The sequence below is a fragment of the Euprymna scolopes genome, chromosome 26 (assembly GCF_053919585.1).
Source record: "Euprymna scolopes isolate OS-2025 chromosome 26, ASM5391958v1, whole genome shotgun sequence".
In the NCBI taxonomy this organism is placed as follows: Eukaryota; Metazoa; Mollusca; class Cephalopoda; order Sepiida; family Sepiolidae; genus Euprymna; species Euprymna scolopes.
Window position 1 is genome coordinate 52,969,774 of NC_136507.1, and position 17,704 is coordinate 52,987,477.

General features: G+C 31.4%; 1 protein-coding gene across 22 annotated transcripts in view; it reads left to right on the top strand.

Annotated features, from left to right (window-relative positions):
- The window catches only part of LOC145248052 (lipopolysaccharide-induced tumor necrosis factor-alpha factor homolog), a 202,466-nt gene extending 185,072 nt beyond the window's left edge, over positions 1 to 17,394 (top strand). For 9 of the 22 annotated variants that reach the window (XM_080109791.1, XM_080109796.1, XM_080109806.1 and 6 more), the window contains 2 exons: positions 14,026 to 14,185; positions 17,002 to 17,211. In XM_080109791.1, the coding sequence (XP_079965917.1) occupies positions 14,026 to 14,185; positions 17,002 to 17,110 (269 nt within the window). In that variant the 3' untranslated portion in view covers positions 17,111 to 17,211. Of the gene's footprint in view, positions 1 to 6,527; positions 6,558 to 14,025; positions 14,186 to 17,001 lie in introns of all 22 variants that reach the window. The other 13 variants (XM_080109787.1, XM_080109789.1, XM_080109788.1 and 10 more) reach the window with 3 other exon arrangements.
- Positions 17,395 to 17,704: the final 310 nt, after the last annotated feature.

Sequence of the window (17,704 nt, forward strand, 5' to 3'; positions counted from 1 at the left end):
ATTATTTATAATCAAGTGATTCTTACTTTTATCCATATTTATGACTTTTTGTGATAAACATTTCTTGTATGGTCAGTAGTGTATATATATATATATATATATATATATATATATATACATACTCCTATAAATTTGTTTTTTTTTGTGTATTGATATTTGTATTAAATGTTATGAAGAGGCAAACGAAAATGAACTCGTGTCCAGGCTGACAAAAATGGAGTCCGGGAATTGTAATAACCTGGATCTATGATGCAAATCGTTTATAGGTCAGGCCGTTTTATGGAGCAAGGTGCAGATGAACTCCTGTCCGAGCCGACAAAAATGGAATCCGGGAATTGTAATGATCTGGATCTATGACGCAAATCATTTATAGGTCAGACCAAAAGCAAACATTGGGCTGGTCAAAATATGGATTTATTCAAATCAAGAATTTTTTATTATTCCAAGTAAGATAAAGAATACTTTCGAAATTTTATCTCCTTATCCTATAGGGTTTCAATGCCTACCATCTCTTCAGAGGAGAAAATATTAGCAAATAGATATAATGGTATTCACCCTATTTGCTAAAGTCAGTTAGACATGGAAAATCATAATCAAAAATTGATTAAAATAGAAGTCACATAGCAGGGGAAATTGAAGAAAGGATATAAAGGTTTGGTTCCAAATTGCGCAGTAAAATCCAAGGTAACTGTCCTTTAAAGCAGTGAGGTAATGAGATCCAAGCTGTATATTGGGTAATCTACATTATAGAGTAGAAATCCAAGGTGGGCATATTTCTGGAGTAATTCTTCTTCATGGGCCTCTGAAGAGATGGTAGGCATCAAAACCCTATAGGATAAGGAGATAAAATTTCGAAAGTATTCTTTGTCTTACTTGGAATAATAAAAAATCCTTGATTTGAATGAAGTTTTTTTTAATTTCATTGAATCACTATAATTTGCTATATATATATATATATATATATATATATATATATATATATATATATATATTCTATACTCCTATAAATTTGTTTTTTTTGTGTATTGATATTCATATTAAAAATCCTTTTTTCTATTTATTTAAAAAAAAAATACAATTTTCTTAAATATGGGTCATAGAATTTCAGTCACTAGCAAAAGATCTAGCTTATTTGCATATTCTTTGAAACATTCATTTTAATTAATTCCCTATCAGTTTTTTTTCGGTTTTCTTATGGGATGATCATCTTTAGTTAACTATTATGTGTCATTATTTTCATGCAGATATTCTACATTATTTATAATTGTGTAATATTTGCATAAAATGTTTGTAATAACACAAAACTCTTTCCATATATATTTATGTATGCACATACATTTTTGTTTAAAAAATTTTGCCTCCCAAACTCATCCTGCAGTTTTTTGTCTACAAACATAAAACTTCATATATAGGGTATTCGAACCCATGCAAAACGTTATATTTGGTTTTTAGTTAGGGAAAATCGGTACAAAAGTGTGAAAATTAAAAAAAATGAAATTTGCCAGGTGAAGGTCGAACGATGGCATTACGAATATGCATGCATAAGCTAGTAGCTATTGGTTCATGTTTTAATTTTTAGCCTTGCAGCAAGTCATTTTTTTTAACTTTTTAAATCATTACTATATATTTGGTCCAATACAATATAATAATAAATACGAAATCTTCATTAATCAAAATATCATATGTAAGCGTATTTTATGACCAGGTAATGCTGGACACCCTGCTAGTATATAATATATATACATCTTGGGAGTTTTTCAATCTTTAAAACTATATGAAAAAAAAAACTTTAAGTTCCAAGTTCTTTGGAAAACTCCAAGTCAATTAATCTTTTGTAATCATTGCATTATTTTGCTTCCAAGAATTTATGCTAGTTTTAATATTATTGTAAGGATAATCAGTTGTTTACCATGAAACAGTTTTGAGGATTTAAAAACAAAACTATTTCATCTCATGCTTTCTCAGCAATGTTGATCACCCACCACTTCCCTTAAAAAAACAAGGACAAAAACGTTTCAAATAACTGATTTAGTTTTTGCACCAGATTAATTCTTTTTTTACTAACCTATTTTTGTTATTAAAAATATTCTTCTTACCTATGTTGTTATTTACAAAACTACTATATTTTTTATTATATTACTATCATCCCTCCTCTCGTTATTTATATTTTTATGTACAATAGAACCCCAGGATACATTTTTATTTCAGATTACGATGTGGAAGACAATGTTTTCTGGCCCCTGGTTACAGTATTTTCCCCATCTGAGGTTGTTATTCATAATATTATTTGATTATATATATGGGTATTATATACTGTAGTGTATTTTGTTACTAATTTTTAATACGTACTGTATAAAATTTTGCTTAGGCCAAGCCATACGGCAATTTAACCTTATGATCCCAACCCTGAAACGGATTAATGCTGTATCCGGGGTTCTACTGTATTTACATTATTATTTCCTTCATATCATTTTTAGATTTGTTATAGTTTCATTTGAAATATATTAAAATTGAAATTTATGTGTATATATATATATTTCAATTTTTGAAAATAATATATATATTACACTATATGTATTATTATATACATTTTATGCCGAATTTCTTATATAGTTTTGGATTTGTTCGATCAATATACTTTAATGACTTAAAAGCATGAAGATGGTGGGTTATTTAATTATCTAAATATTTTATTTTATCGCCATCTTGTTTAATCATTCTTATTACTAAAGGAGAAAACCGGAAGTATAAAATCTATTTATCTTCATGTAATGCAAGCGATTCTCAGAAACTGACATAATGTTCCTGTAATATATATACACAGAGCAAGTACTATTTTTATGCGATATACAATATGAAAAGCGAAAGAGTTTCTTTTATCAAATATTTTATATATAAATATTCCATCCTCAATTTTTATATCCAAGTCAAGACATGTATCTTGTGTGCCTGTGTGTTCACAATTTAATTTTAATGCCTTCGGATATTCAAGTGCTTCGTATTTTCAAGCTCCTTGTTATCATTAAGGTCGTCAATAAATTGCCTGCAGACATAATAACTATAAATTCTAGATCTAATTTTTTATTAATAATGATATGTACATATATTCAAGTCTGTGTTGATAAAGGTTATCCCAAAAGGATGCAGGATCCAAACCCATCAAAATACCTATAGTTTGGAGTAATATTTTATTTCCTATTTGAAAATATAACTCTTATTAATAAAATATACTTATAAGTATTGTTAAACCAGTTCTGGAAATACTGTGTGTGTATATGTATGTAGTCAATAGATGGACAATCGTAAGCACACTAGTGGGTGGAAAAATAAAGAAAGAATAATGATAATGAATAAACAAATAAACGTGTAATTGGTTATTTTGCGCTCAATTTATTGGACGATTTTGGAAGCTAGGTAAATACCAATTTATTTTTGTTCGGATTTTCACTGTGAATATTTTCAGGAACCTTTTTAGGAACCTTTCCGTTAAGTCTTCAATGTTTGAACAGAGTTTTTGAAAACGGTGAACTATAATATAATATATATATATATATATATTATAGGATGAAACGCGGACTATTCTGTGTAGCTTAAATTGCCAAATATATTTCCATAACTTACTATATATATATATATATATATATATATATATATATATATAATATCGAGGAGTCAAAAAGAACTAGAGAAATTCTTTAAAAGGAAATTTATCGGGATAATACAAAAATCAATACTTGAGGTGGATCTTATATATAGAAGGAAAAAAGGAAAAGAAAAAAGAAAATATAAAGATATATACTAATGTATGTAAATTTAATCGTTGATTCAATAAGGAGAATACATCAATTAGGGATGCAGGATATATATATATATGCTCTTTATACCTAGGTATTTGGAAGCCTCATGCTTTAATAATCAACCCCCCTAATTCCTTATGTTTATAAGAGCTTCTACCTTTACCTCATATCATCTCCTTTCCCTATTGTTTCTCAATATTAAATGTACATTTCCATAGATAACATGCGTATTGAACTCATACCACCTGACAGCGTAAACCCCCAACCCCATTATTCACAATTTCATCCTAGATCACGTTAATCATTGTAGTTCTATTTTCCTCCCTCCACATTTACAATGTTTTATCCTTTTCCTCTCATACCCCAGTATTTCGTTCCTAATGTAGTTATCGTTAGACATCACATTTCTAATATGTTACCTAGCACCTTCTTTCCTCTTTTGATGAGAAGCAATAGGCTTTGAAATACTTGGGTAAAAAGAGCATATATAAGTTATTCTCCCTGTTGAATGAACGATTAAATTTATATGCATTAGTATATATCTTTATATTGCCGTTCCACCCACCCCTTTTTCCTTTATATATAAGTATTAAATAAAGGTTATGCCATTCTATGATTTAATGACCGTTTCTGAACCAAATGACATTTACACATGTTTCTGAAGAAGTCAAAGTAGATTGTTACGAATGATTCCCCTTTTCATCAGAATATATATAGCCGACTCTCTCTTCATCAGATATATTGGGCTAATGTGTCCCAAGAAAATAATTTAGGAAACCAAGAAACTCCCGTTCCCATCTCTGAACCTCATATATTTATATTATTCAAATAATTTTACTTTCTTAAATATCAATTCTGAAATAAAATGTGAGCGTTAACATAACTGTGGTAGTCCTGCGAAATTTTGTCTTTGTACAAATTCTGTGTTTGGGCTATTTTTAGGTAGTGTTATAATTTCTTTTCTGTTAAATTTTCAAATAAGTAACTAAAATATAGGGCATTACTGAAGACCACGGTCTGAAATAGAATGCGTAAAAAAATATATGAGATCACTTTTCAATCAAATAAAGTAATGATCAACTGTAACACTAGCATCATCGTTATTAAAATTAGATTTTAGTAAAATTTCAATGGATAAAAAAAAATTTCTTCATCAGCATCTTAAAATATATATTTATAAAAATTTAATATATATTCTTATAAGCATATGAAGATATCAGAAATTATTATAAAACATTCCTTTAGTTAAGAAAAATGGCAGATTATTTATCTATTTATCTTCAGTAATTACTGCCTTCCATAGTTGTTGTAGTCTCACCATGTTTTGGCCAACTAAGCCTCTGGCTGGCTTTGGGTGGGATTGGAACCACTATCTTCAGACAATGCTCACCTGGAACTGTAGAGATTCAACATCTCTATCCACTGCCACGGGCTTTTTTTTGGTCTTATAAATCCATGTGTATTTATTATCTGATCTTCCATGGTCAGGTCCGTACTGAATGGTATATTATTTGATTAATTGGAATTCTTTTTTAAGATGAGTAATTTTTATTTATTTATTGCGGACTATTCTCCTCATCTTCTAGTTGTTGTTTCACGACGTTTCAGCCAATTATTCCTCTGGCCTTTATCAGGTGGTTAACCACGATGAGATAGGAATGCTGCTTTGTTGGGCAAAAATGTGGTGAGACGACAACAACTATGGAAGGCAGCAATTGCTGAGGATACAGTGAGAAGATTCAATATTCCGATCCCGTCATGGTTAATCACTTGACGATGGTCAGAGGAATAGTTGGCTGAAACATCATGAAATAACGACTAGAAGATGAGGATAATAATCCGCAATAAATAAATGGATAAATGATACAAAATCACTCGTTACTCATTACTCACCTTAAAAAAGAATTCCAATTAATTAAATAATGGCTGATTAGTTTCAAATTATTCTTTGATGATAAATTAAGTATACACTGAATTTTTTATGTGCTGATGAGAATTCTTTATTTATTAGAAATAAACCTTTGATGGGTGCTAGTGTAACTGCTCTAAATTGTTGTGATACAGCAAAACAGTCTGTGGATGGCATGTGTGTTTGTGTGTGTGCCCAACACAACATGTCTATAGATGCTCTCAATATAAAAAAAGATGTTGATATTTGTATTTTTAGAATCATTCTTAACTCCACTACCATAATAATAATAAAAAATTCACATTTATATAGATTTTAAAAATATATTTAGAAATTGAGAAAAGGTTAGCAATATTATTGCTTTTCTCATTTAAATAAAGGTCAAATAAAAAAAATCTGTTTTTGTATTTAGATTCTTCAGACTACTATTCCTGTCTTGATGATTATATTGCCAACATTGATGTAACTTCCAACTTGCTTCAGGTGCATCTTTTCTAATTGGACCTGGAATCCTTTTATTTAATCCATGGAGATAGCTTGTTCTTATTCCGTCAGCCATAACCAGATAGAAGTGTTGGTTATTATGGCCTGTATAAATATGATATACCTCATGGATTAAAGTTCAAAGTTCTGTATAGATTTTTATGATTGACTAGAATGTTCCTAAATTTGAAAAGATGAATCTGAAGAAAGTCGGAGGTTACATCAGCCAAAACGTTGGAAGTAGATTATTAATCTCTCAGACATTTCGAAACATAAATCCACTTTTAAGTCAATTTATCATCTTTTTTATTGATCCAATTTTGATGGTTTTTTACCAGGAATGTACGGACCTCCTCCTCCTCTTCCAGGTAACCTTCTACTTTGCTCTTTCTAACCCACTCCTTTTTTTTATTTTTCATTTTATATCTTGCATCCTTATGTTTGATCCTATCATTTTGTGATTCCAGTACCTTTTAAATCAATTTAGTTCACATAATCCTTTTCTTCCTCTCTCCATTTCATGATTTATCTCGTATTAGACTGTAATGTTTAGTCTAGAATGTTCTTAGATTTTTAGATATGTTGTTTAAATATAATTTAAGTATATGCAAAAAAAAAAAATCATCTCATTTTTCCAATTTTTATCTCATTTTTGATCGAGGTACTTAAGTAGTCATAAACTTTTGGAATCTCAGTGTATTTTGATAACAAATTTTATATTTTAATCAAAATTTTGTTCATTACATTCTTCTTTTCATGTAATTATACAAGTTTCCCAATTGATCTCAGAATATTAAATCTGAGCAGTATCGAGAGATGTGTGCAGAGCAGGAGACTTTGTTTGGTCACAATCATATTCAAAGAAGGGATGAGAGTTCATGGGTTAGTAGATGTAGAATAGTTGAGGTAGCAGGGTCAGTTTGTGTCTCACAATGGATGATTGTTTGGGCCTATGTGTCACTACAATGCCATATCACAGGCTAAAAAATCTTTGTTTCAAATTTTTTAAGGAAATGTGAATATGATATTATGTGATTAATACAATTTGAAATCAACATCATATTCAGTTTAACATCCGTCTCACATATTGGCATATGTTGGACAGCTTTTAAAAATTCAGTTTCAAACTAACCTACCTCTAATCATATCTTTATCTTTGTTTCTTCTCTCAAATCCATCCTTTTCACTTCTTCACATGTTTTCCTTGGCTTTTCCCTGTCAAATGGCATTTCCACTACAACTGTTCTATATCTACATGACCAAGAATTCTCATCTGTTTTCTCAATGTGACCAAACCAATGAAGTCTCCTTTATGCATCTTTCTATACTGCTCAAATTTGATCTTCCTTTGAGGTAATCAGATCTTAATCTGTCTTTAAGGTCCACACTACACATACATAATATCATTCTCATATCATTTCTCTATAAAACACATATCTTCAATCATCACTGGGCAGGTTTCACTTACATATAGATTTTAAGAGTTTATGACTATTGAACAACTTGCAGCAAAAATTGGACTATCAAAAAATATGTTTTTTCTGATGGCGGTATTATTGTATAGAAACACTTTAGATGTTTAGTCTCGAATGCTTTGAGATGATTGTGATTATCTCCTCTTTGATCTTAGAAACATATTAGAAATTGTGTCAACTCTTAACATCCTGTTAAAAACTTTTTAAGTTCTGTGCCTCAGTCCTGTGAAGAATTACCCAAAAAACAAAATAGCCGAAAAATTCTTTCATTTAAATGTTTCTTATATTCTTTACTGTTGGACAGATTGTTACGAAACTTGACAATATCAACTGGAAAGATACTGTTCTTTAATATGATGTTCTCATTTGCACTAACATTAATATTGTCAAATTATTTGGCTTTTCATCAAAAGCAATATTTTGGAAGATATATAGTTAATGGTTTGAAGACCAAATGAGTGCAGAATCTCTTTCAATAAATGAAAAATATTTATTAAAAATTAAATTTGATATTTTGATTCATAACACAATCTTCATCAGGAAAATCCAGTTTTTTTTTTTTTTTTTTTTTTTTTTACATGCCTAACAATGATAAGGCTTGGCATGCCTTCCTTCAGATGTAGGTGAAATATAAGGTTTAGATGTCTGATACAGTATTAGGCGCTGGTCGAGAATGCATGTGGTAAATAATATAAACAGTAGACTTTCTATTATTTAACACATATGCGCTCATCTAAACCTTATACTTTGCCAACATCTAAATGAATATGTGACAAACCTTACCATCGCTATGGCATGTAAAAAATTTTTTTTTAATTTTAAAAACTGGATTTTTTTGATGAAGATTCTGTTACAAATTGAAATATCGAATTTAATTTTAATATATGAATATGTTTATTTATTGAGATAGATTCTACACTCATTTGTATTCAACAGTGTTTTCTATAAACAGTGAACTTTCTATTATATATATATATATATATATATATATATACACATACATACATACATACATGCAAGCAAAATAACACAAATGAAAAAGTTGTCTAAGCGTTTTGAAAACAATGTATGTTTGAAAACAATGCATGGTTGAAAACAATGTAGGTCTCCCAACGAGTAGTAAGAGTTATTGCATTTCCATTAGGAACTTTTAAATGTATATAAAAATAGATTTAAACAAAGGGTTTTAATGTTATGCTTTGTCGGGTGGATTGGAAATGTAAAACATAATTTCAATGAGATTTTGAGCGATATAGGACGTTAAGAGTTAAAGCAAGATTTTCTTTGTGTATTACTCGTAGTATATTTTTCCTAGCATTGTTTATTTGCTTTTCACCCTTTGTCTGTGGATAGTTAAACATTTTTGACCTGCTTTCATACATTATGACAAGTACCTACCTGTATGTGTCATATTTATTTTTTTATAAATGTAATAAAATTAACTGAATCTCTAATTTGTTTCAGGCATCTGTGGTCATGGGTTTTCAAAATCCAATTCCAGCAAAAAAAAAATTTTTTTTTAATTTTTTATGCATGTTTTACATTTTTAAAAATTTTATGCAGTTGTATTCTGCAAGACAAATGAGAGTTGCAGTAGATGGTGCTATTTAGAAATCTTTACCAAATTAAACAAGATACTTTTATATAGTATTTTTTATTAATGAGTCTTCATTTACAAAGACCAAGAGCTACTAGAGAATCTGGGTTAATGACCCAGAATATTATGAGAGGATTGAAAATGATTAATAGAACAAAGTTGGATTAATTATTGGAGATAGTTTAAGACATGCATTTGTTGATACTGGATTTGAAGGCAGCCGTATTTTCGTTTTTAGGGAACCAGTCTTGTGGTGAAGTGTTCTATAGGTGGAAAGTAAAGTTCTTCGAAAGAAATTCTGTTCATGAAAATTTCGCCTTGTGATAGTCACACAGAAGTAAACTTCTATTTGATTGTGAATAGTAAGAGCAGTTCTTGTTGTAAATATTTTACAAGGAGAATTAGAGGTTGAAGTTTAGTTGAGCATCTTTTATGATAGAGTAGAGAAAGACTAACAATGTCTTTTTTGAGAAAGGGATTGTAGAGAAAACCACACTTGATTGTAAAGTCTATTTTGTACTCTTTCAAAGCAAGAAAGGCAACTCTCACTATTCAATCTTCTCATCTTTGATGCTATTCTTACGTTTCAGCTGATGTAACCTCTGACCTTCTTAAGGGGTGTTTTGTAAAACTCAGGAATCTGTACAGAATTCCGATTCATGGGAGTAGCTTGTTCTTGTTTCATCAGCTATAACGTCAGTAATTCATAATTGTATTCTTAGTATTGCCCATACTGAAAATTATTTCTTAGCACTTATGTGTTTTACCACTGGTCCTTGTGGGTAACCATTCTACATCAAATATATGAAGAAAAGTATTATATTATAGTTTGTTTTTTTTTTCATTTCAGAAAACTTTAAATATTAGCAGTTGGGTTTAGGGGCTCGAATTACTTCAAATGGCTAAATACAAAAGTTTTATGTCTTGGTGAAATTGAGGTTGCCACCCACAAGTTTTGATTCAAAGTTTTGATTATAGATATTAATGAGTATGATGTCCTTATTATAGAGAAATAAAACTTTTTATAAGTTTATTTTTGGCACATAATATCAGTCGCAGAAGTCTTGTACTTAAAGTCTGTTCAGAAAGTATCAAACTGACAAGAAAGTTTTTGCGTTTTTTAACTTTTAAATTCAGATGAACATATTTCGGCTCAAACAAAAATTTATTGATCGAAATAAGCACCATAAGAATCAACACACTTTTGCCAATGGAAAACAAGTGTATTTATGCCAGTAACGTAAAAAATCTTATGTTCTGGTGGCGATAAAGTTGCTGAAGGTGTTTTAGATATCACTTAGGTTTTTGAAGCCTTTCTCACGCAGAAAGTTGCCAAGAAGCTTGAAAAGGTGATAGTCAGTAGGTAAGAGGTCTGGAAAGTATGGTGGATGAGGCAGTTTCATAACCCCATTCGTTCAACTTCTGTAGAGTCGGTTTAGCAATATGTGGTTGGGCATTGCGGTAGAGGAGAATTGGGTCTTTTCTGTTGACTAATGCTGTGTGTTATTGTCGAAATTTCTGATGCATTTCATCCATTTGTTGACAATAATTCTCTGCCGTAATGGTTTCGCCTGCATTAAAAAAACTAATGGATCAGACCAGTTGCAGACAGTCAGCCTGTGGAACTCTTTTCCGTCTGCCTGCTTCCCACCTGACTACAACTTGGATGTGTTCAAGTCCAACGTTAACAAATTCCTAATGAACCACCCCCTTAAGTAAACACTTCCTCAAATCTCCACACTAGCGTAATGTACTTGCAATAACCCTTATCCCTGAGTGGCTTCCGGACCTTGATAAGTGGTGACTACTGTGTAAAAAAAAAAAAAAAAAAAAAAAAAATGACCTTCTTTTGATGCAACTTTGACTTTGGGAAGTGTCGTAGAGCTTCATCAGCGTTTAACCACTGAGCTGAGCATTGCTGATTTTTGTAAAGAACCTACTTTTCATCACAAGTCACAACCCGGGCTGTTCTTGTTGAAAGGAAGATGGCACTTCATAACAACAATTTTTTTGGTTGTCGTTCAATTCATGAGGCAACCATTTATCAAGTTTTTTTGTCTTTCCAATCTCTCAAGTGGTTGAAAATCATTGTATGAGTTACATCTAATTCAAAAACAAGTTCTCAAACAGCTGTGCACGAATTGACTTCGACTAAGGCTCTAAATTGCTTGTTTCAACATTCGATGGCCAATTAAATCCTTCTTAGATAAGAGAAAAATCCAGGTAGTCCTCGACGGTCGCACATCTAAACAATATGATATAAATGCGGGAGTGCCCCAGGGTTCTATCCTTGGACCTCTATTGTTCCTGATATTCATAAATGACCTCCCCGACAACATTGCCTCTGAGATGGGTATATATGCTGATGACACAACACTCTATGGCAGACATGACAGGAAGACGAATGAACACATTTCTAAAGAAATGGCAGAAACACTAGAGGAAGACCTCCAATCTGTAGTGGAATGGGGACAAAAGTGGTTGGTCGCGTTCAATGCTGCCAAGACTAAACTAGTTTCATTCAATAATTACAAGAAACCCTCTCTACCACCCATAGCAATAGCCAACGACTCTTTATCTGAGAGTCCATCTTTCAAACTCCTTGGCCTAACGTTCACAGGAAACATGAGTTGGAACAATTACATTGAAGGCATTGCCAGGGCCGCTGCAAGAAAGGTAGGCTCTCTCTACCGTGCTAGAAAACTACTAACACCCGAAAGTATCCTGTACCTCTATAAGGCCACCATTCGCCCATGTATGGAGTATTGCTGCCACATCTGGGCTGGTGCATCTGCTACTAGTCTCTCGCTCCTTGACAAGGTTCAAAAGAGAGTCGCAAACCTGATAGGCCCTGAACTGGCATCTAAGCTTCAGCCTCTGTCCCATCGACAAAATGTTGCATCCCTCTGCCTTTTCTACAAGTATTTTAGTGGTGAATGCTCTGACGAACTGCAATCACTTGTGCCCCCACGACGCGAGCACCCTCGACAAACCTGACAGGCTACTAGATCCCACCCCCACACTGTAGAGATCCCTAGATGTAAAAGATCTTTTTACTCCAATAGTTTCTTCCCCAGAACCGCAAGACTCTGGAATTCCATTCCAGGTCCCTGCTTCCCCAACAGTACTGACGTGCAGAAGTTCAAGTGTAACGTGAACCGACACCTTGCTGCCCAAATCCCTACATAGTACCCCAGTAGTTGTTGCCCCTGATAGTAGCCCCCTACACCAAAGTGGCAATTTGCCTTGTTTGGGGTGAAAATGTAATAAAAAAAAAAAAAAAAAAAAAAAATTACTATACTCATCATTTTCAAGACTCTCATCGCCGCCATGATATTTCTAAAACCACCAATATGCTGTGCATTCAGTAGTAGTTTCTGGGCCAAATGCTTCATTGATATCACAAGCTTTTTCTGCCTAGCTTGAATTGAAATAAGAAAATTGTACAAATTTGCTTTTTTCTATCTTGTATTTAACATTCTGAAAAGAAGACATAATTGTTTAAAAACGATTGTAGTTTGAACGATTAGATAGAACGAAAAACGCTCTTTAAAGTGACATATAAAGTAAAGGTATTATAACAAAAACTTATTTGAAAATACATAAATTGAAATCAAAATTAAAAATTCCGCAAGAACATTCTTGTCAACCTAATAAGATTAAAGTTTATTATAAAGTTAACATTATATGATCGGTAATAATAAGGGTCAGGTAGGCTTTAAGATAACACCATGATGATCAGTAATGTTGAAACTTGGGTAGAATTTAATTATTTAAGAGGATGGCTCAGTAAGAACCCACTTACATTAGACTTGCTGACTATCATGTTATAGTCAGCTGAGAAGCAGCCTTGCACTATCATCTTCTACAAACAGTTCTAGAAAAGAAACTTTGCTCATGGAATTTTTGTTTACTTTTAGCAGAGATAGAGAGTTATTGACAATTGTAGGTATACGAGTATTTGTTGCAAATGTTTTGCAGGAAGGATAGATTGAAGCTCAGTCGAGCACCTGTCATGAAAATAACAAGAGGATATACACTTGTAATACCTCTTTTGTGAGAAAGATGAAGTAGGGAGACAGAAAGAGTCCTTACCCACTAGATTTCAAAGCCGATTTGGTACCCTGTCAAGGCAGGAAAAGGTACACTTGGCTCCTCTCCAAATGTGGTAACAATATTCCATCTTAGAATGGCAAAAGAACAATTTTTTTTTTTTGTATATTCAAATTAAAATAGTTAATTTATATATTTTGGTATCAACCAGAGGATTTTTATGAAACCCTGCTAACCAAGCATAAAAACTTAGAAATATAGCAAAGAATTTTCCTGGAACCACTTTGAAGTGAAGGTTCAAAGAAAATCAATCAGTTGTTAGCCGCCTTTGATCCGTAGAGTAAGCTGATGGCACATAGCACCAAATGTCACAAATTTGTGGTAGAAAATACAAATTCATACTGACACATTTCTTCAACCAGTGCTAGAACAACTAACTGATAACTCTACTTTCATTCCTTTCAGAAACATTGAAAAAAAATCAACTTGTATTTGTTAAAGGTTTTATATCCATAAAACCTTTTAAAATTTGTGTGTTTTTCTTGTCATCCCTACATATTAATACTCTACATTTTTAGGAAACAGTTTTTTGGGGTTTTTTTTCTTTCAAAGAGCATCTTTGCTTCTTTCATATCTGGTGGATTTTGTATTTAAATATTGAATCCTAACTAAAAATCGGTTGTTTGCCGTTTTCTTTTTCTCTTTAATCAGCAACGACAACCGTGATCGTACAACCCCCCGTTGTGATGAGTTTCAATGAAACTCAGTTGCCAATGCGGTGCCCGAAATGTAACGCTGATATTGTGACATCCATTCACTACGAGAGTGGAACTTTAAGCTGGATTCTCTGCCTCATCCTCTGTTTCTTTGGGTGAGTTCTTTTGCTTTACCGTATACTCTTTGAATAATGAAGAAATCTGAAAGCATGAAATGAGTCCCTATTTACTCGCCTCCCTAAAAGAGTAGAATTAAGCACAAAGTCACATCTTAATGTGCGGTGAATCCAGTTTCCCCCCAAAAAATAAGAATGTTCTGGATGCGAAAAAATTAATAATTACCACAATCAAAAAGGATTCCTTCTCCACTGATTAGTGCAGAACATATACTGCATTTTGATCCTAGCCTTAAGAATGAATCTTTAACAAAAAAGTTTTGAGGAAAAGCAAAAGAATGTGATCTATAAAAGTAAATGAAAGATTATAATTTATGTGACTGAAAGATATATATTTAGACAATTCCTATTTCAGCCATGTAAATTATTTCCAGTTAAAAAGAAAACACATACTCAAGCCAGATTATTTTGTGCTTTTTTTTTTCTCTCAAACGAACAACAAAATAGCATGCAAATGATGAGGCGTCCAAAAACCAAAGACATCTTTTGAGCAAAAAATCCGTCTTTTATTCTGTCACATCGGACTCCTAAATTTGCATAATCACATTATTCTTGTATCTGAAGGGTTCCAGGTTCACATGCCATTGCTTCCCTACAGTGGACACATGCCAACTATGGCCACTTATTTTCTTATGCAATAAAGATGAGAATCTAAGCGACTAACATATTAATAAGTTATCTGTTATGAGTTTCCATATTTCAGGGCTTAAAAAGTCATTAAAAATCATAGGCACTTGTAACACATCAATCATACTTTTACATTTTGAAATTTCTGTGGATTTTACTATTTTACAGATGCCAAGATTCATTTTTATATATTAAGATATTTAAAGAAATTAGGAAATTTTTATTCAAAATATGTTTAAACTGAATATTTTAGAAGAATGGAATTTAAATAATTTTAATCTTTTAAAATTAATTATTTTTTAGAATGTTTTCTTTTTTTTTTTGCAATTCAACAGATTATAGTATATATGTGAAATATTTTTATGAAACATAATATTGAAATCATTTTCATATTTTTTATGAATTTACAGTAAGTGGCAAAAGAATCGGTTGATTAAACATAAATAACAAATATTATGCATTTTTCAGCCTTATAATATATAAAAAAATTCTGTCAATTTTCATATATTTTGTTCAGATTTTGTAAAATGAAATATTGTGAGGTAGTTGGGGTTGGTGTTAGGTACAAAAAATATTTACTTTCATATATTTTGTGAAAACCGAATTTTAAATCCAAACATGAATAAGTATTGAAAATTACATTACAATCAAACCATTAGATTTATTAAACACATGTCTGCATTTCAAAAATGGCTACTACATTGGAACGTTGCTATAAGCATTGATAATGTAAAAACGATTTTAATCTTGCATTTTCATTTTTTTTGTATACTGAAAAAGTTTTTTTTTAAATTATTACCAGTTTATTTTACACTTTGTCTGTTGAATGGTACAAAAGTTATGATGATAATATTAATTTGTATTGCAGTTACAGCGTCTTACCTCCAGGCCTTGATAAGTGGTGACTCTTATGTAAAAAAAAAAAAAAAAAAAAAAAAAAAGTGGGTTTATCAGTTAAGTCTGGTGTGCTTTGGAAGTACATAATAAAATACATAGTATTTTACTTTTTAAATAATCCAATAAGCTTAAAATCTCAGAATTTCAATAAACAATTTTTGTTATTTCATTTGACTTGTAATATTACAGGTTTTTAAACATTGTAATTCTCTGATGATTTGCTCAACACGCTTAGTGTTTCATAATGAAAGACATCAGTTAAATTGAGAAGTGATTGATGGATGGAAGGTTAGAATTTAACCTTTTAGTTAATGAAAGTCAACAAAATCATGTTACTTCTGAGAGAGAATTTCCTCTATGTTTTACGTTGATTTGATTGCTTTCATAAGCATTTAGGTTGAGCATGTACACTTGTCATTTTGTGTTAGTAATCTGATTGATAACATTTAAAAATCAGTCAGTCCTGACAGACTACAATAGTATAAACTAATGGCTACTATTTTGACTATTGAGTGCTTCATGAACCACATCTGGAGAGGTGCCACTCAAAATAAACTCTGGGATGATCTCTTCTGTTTCTTATGTTTCTCATAGAAGAGACAATTGTTAGTCTTTCTTTGCTCTGTCATTATTGTGATTAAAAATTATTACAAATCTGTTTTCGAGCAGCTTGTAGAGACTAGTGCAGACAAAAAGAATGAAAAAAAAATGGCTGTTAATTCTTTTTATATGCTTACGACCTTGCCACCTGATATGCAAAGATGAGTCTGAGGTAAATAAAAAGCCAGATTTTTCAGAGATTCATTAAGTTTTCAGTTAGATGTTGGAGTAACAAATTTTGAGTTAGATGTTGGAGTAGGAAGTATTGGATGTTGGATGCTGGAGTAGGAAGTATTGGATGTTGGATGTTGGAGTGGCAAGTGTTGGAGTTGGATGTTGGAGTGGCAAGTGTTGGAGTTGGATGTTGGAGTGGCAAGTGTTGGAGTTGGATGTTGGAGTGGCAAGTGTTGGAGTTGGATGTTGGAGTGGCACATATTGGATTTGGATGTTGGTGTAGCAAGTATTTGACAGCAGCATGTCGAATTTAACCACAATTATTTTCATGAAAGAGGCTTGAGTAAGCTTTAATATCTGGTTCCCTGTAAGACATTTTCTAGTGAATTACGATAAAAAATTAGATTAAAACTTTTTTTCTGTGTTCTTCCTTTTTTAAGGAAGAACAGAAAAAAATTGTACTATTTACTATTAATTTTTTTTATTTTTATTTTCAGTTTTTTCATGGGTTGCTGTTTGATTCCTTTCTGTATCGATAGCACCAAAGATGTCGTCCATACGTGTCCCAACTGCCACCAGCATATTGGTCGCTATAATCGAATGTAAAAAGAAAAATACAAAACATTTTTTCCCCTCTTGACACGAGTCATGGTTTGTAACACTCTAATCTCAAATATAAACTTCACTATTGGCCTCTTATTTTCCAAGGACGTTTTTTTTTTTTTGTCTTTCTTCTCATACAAAAGGCGGTCAATGGATCAAAAAATATTTTTTTTAAAAAACCCTCCAAAATGATGATTGAAAATAACAACAATAATAATAATAAAAACAACAATAATCACAATAAAAACAGTAATAATAATAATCTTTGCTAAATGTCTGCACATGGTTTCATTGAGTTTTGTTTTTTACTATTTCATAGATTATTTTCAATATTTTTATTTAGTTTGAGGAAAAAATAAAACAGGATACAAATCTTTCCTTTTTATTGATAATAATAGGTAGATTCTTATATTAGCTCATTAGTAAGCAATGACATTATCCAGGAAAGAATAAGGATCTCTGTATACTCTTACACCAAAGTTTAATTCCCTGAGTTACCATTTTTATTCTTATTTTTTATTTTTTTAATTTATATAATTTTCAATTTTTATTATGAAGAAATAACTTTAAAACTAGAATTATTTCTTTACTTTCATG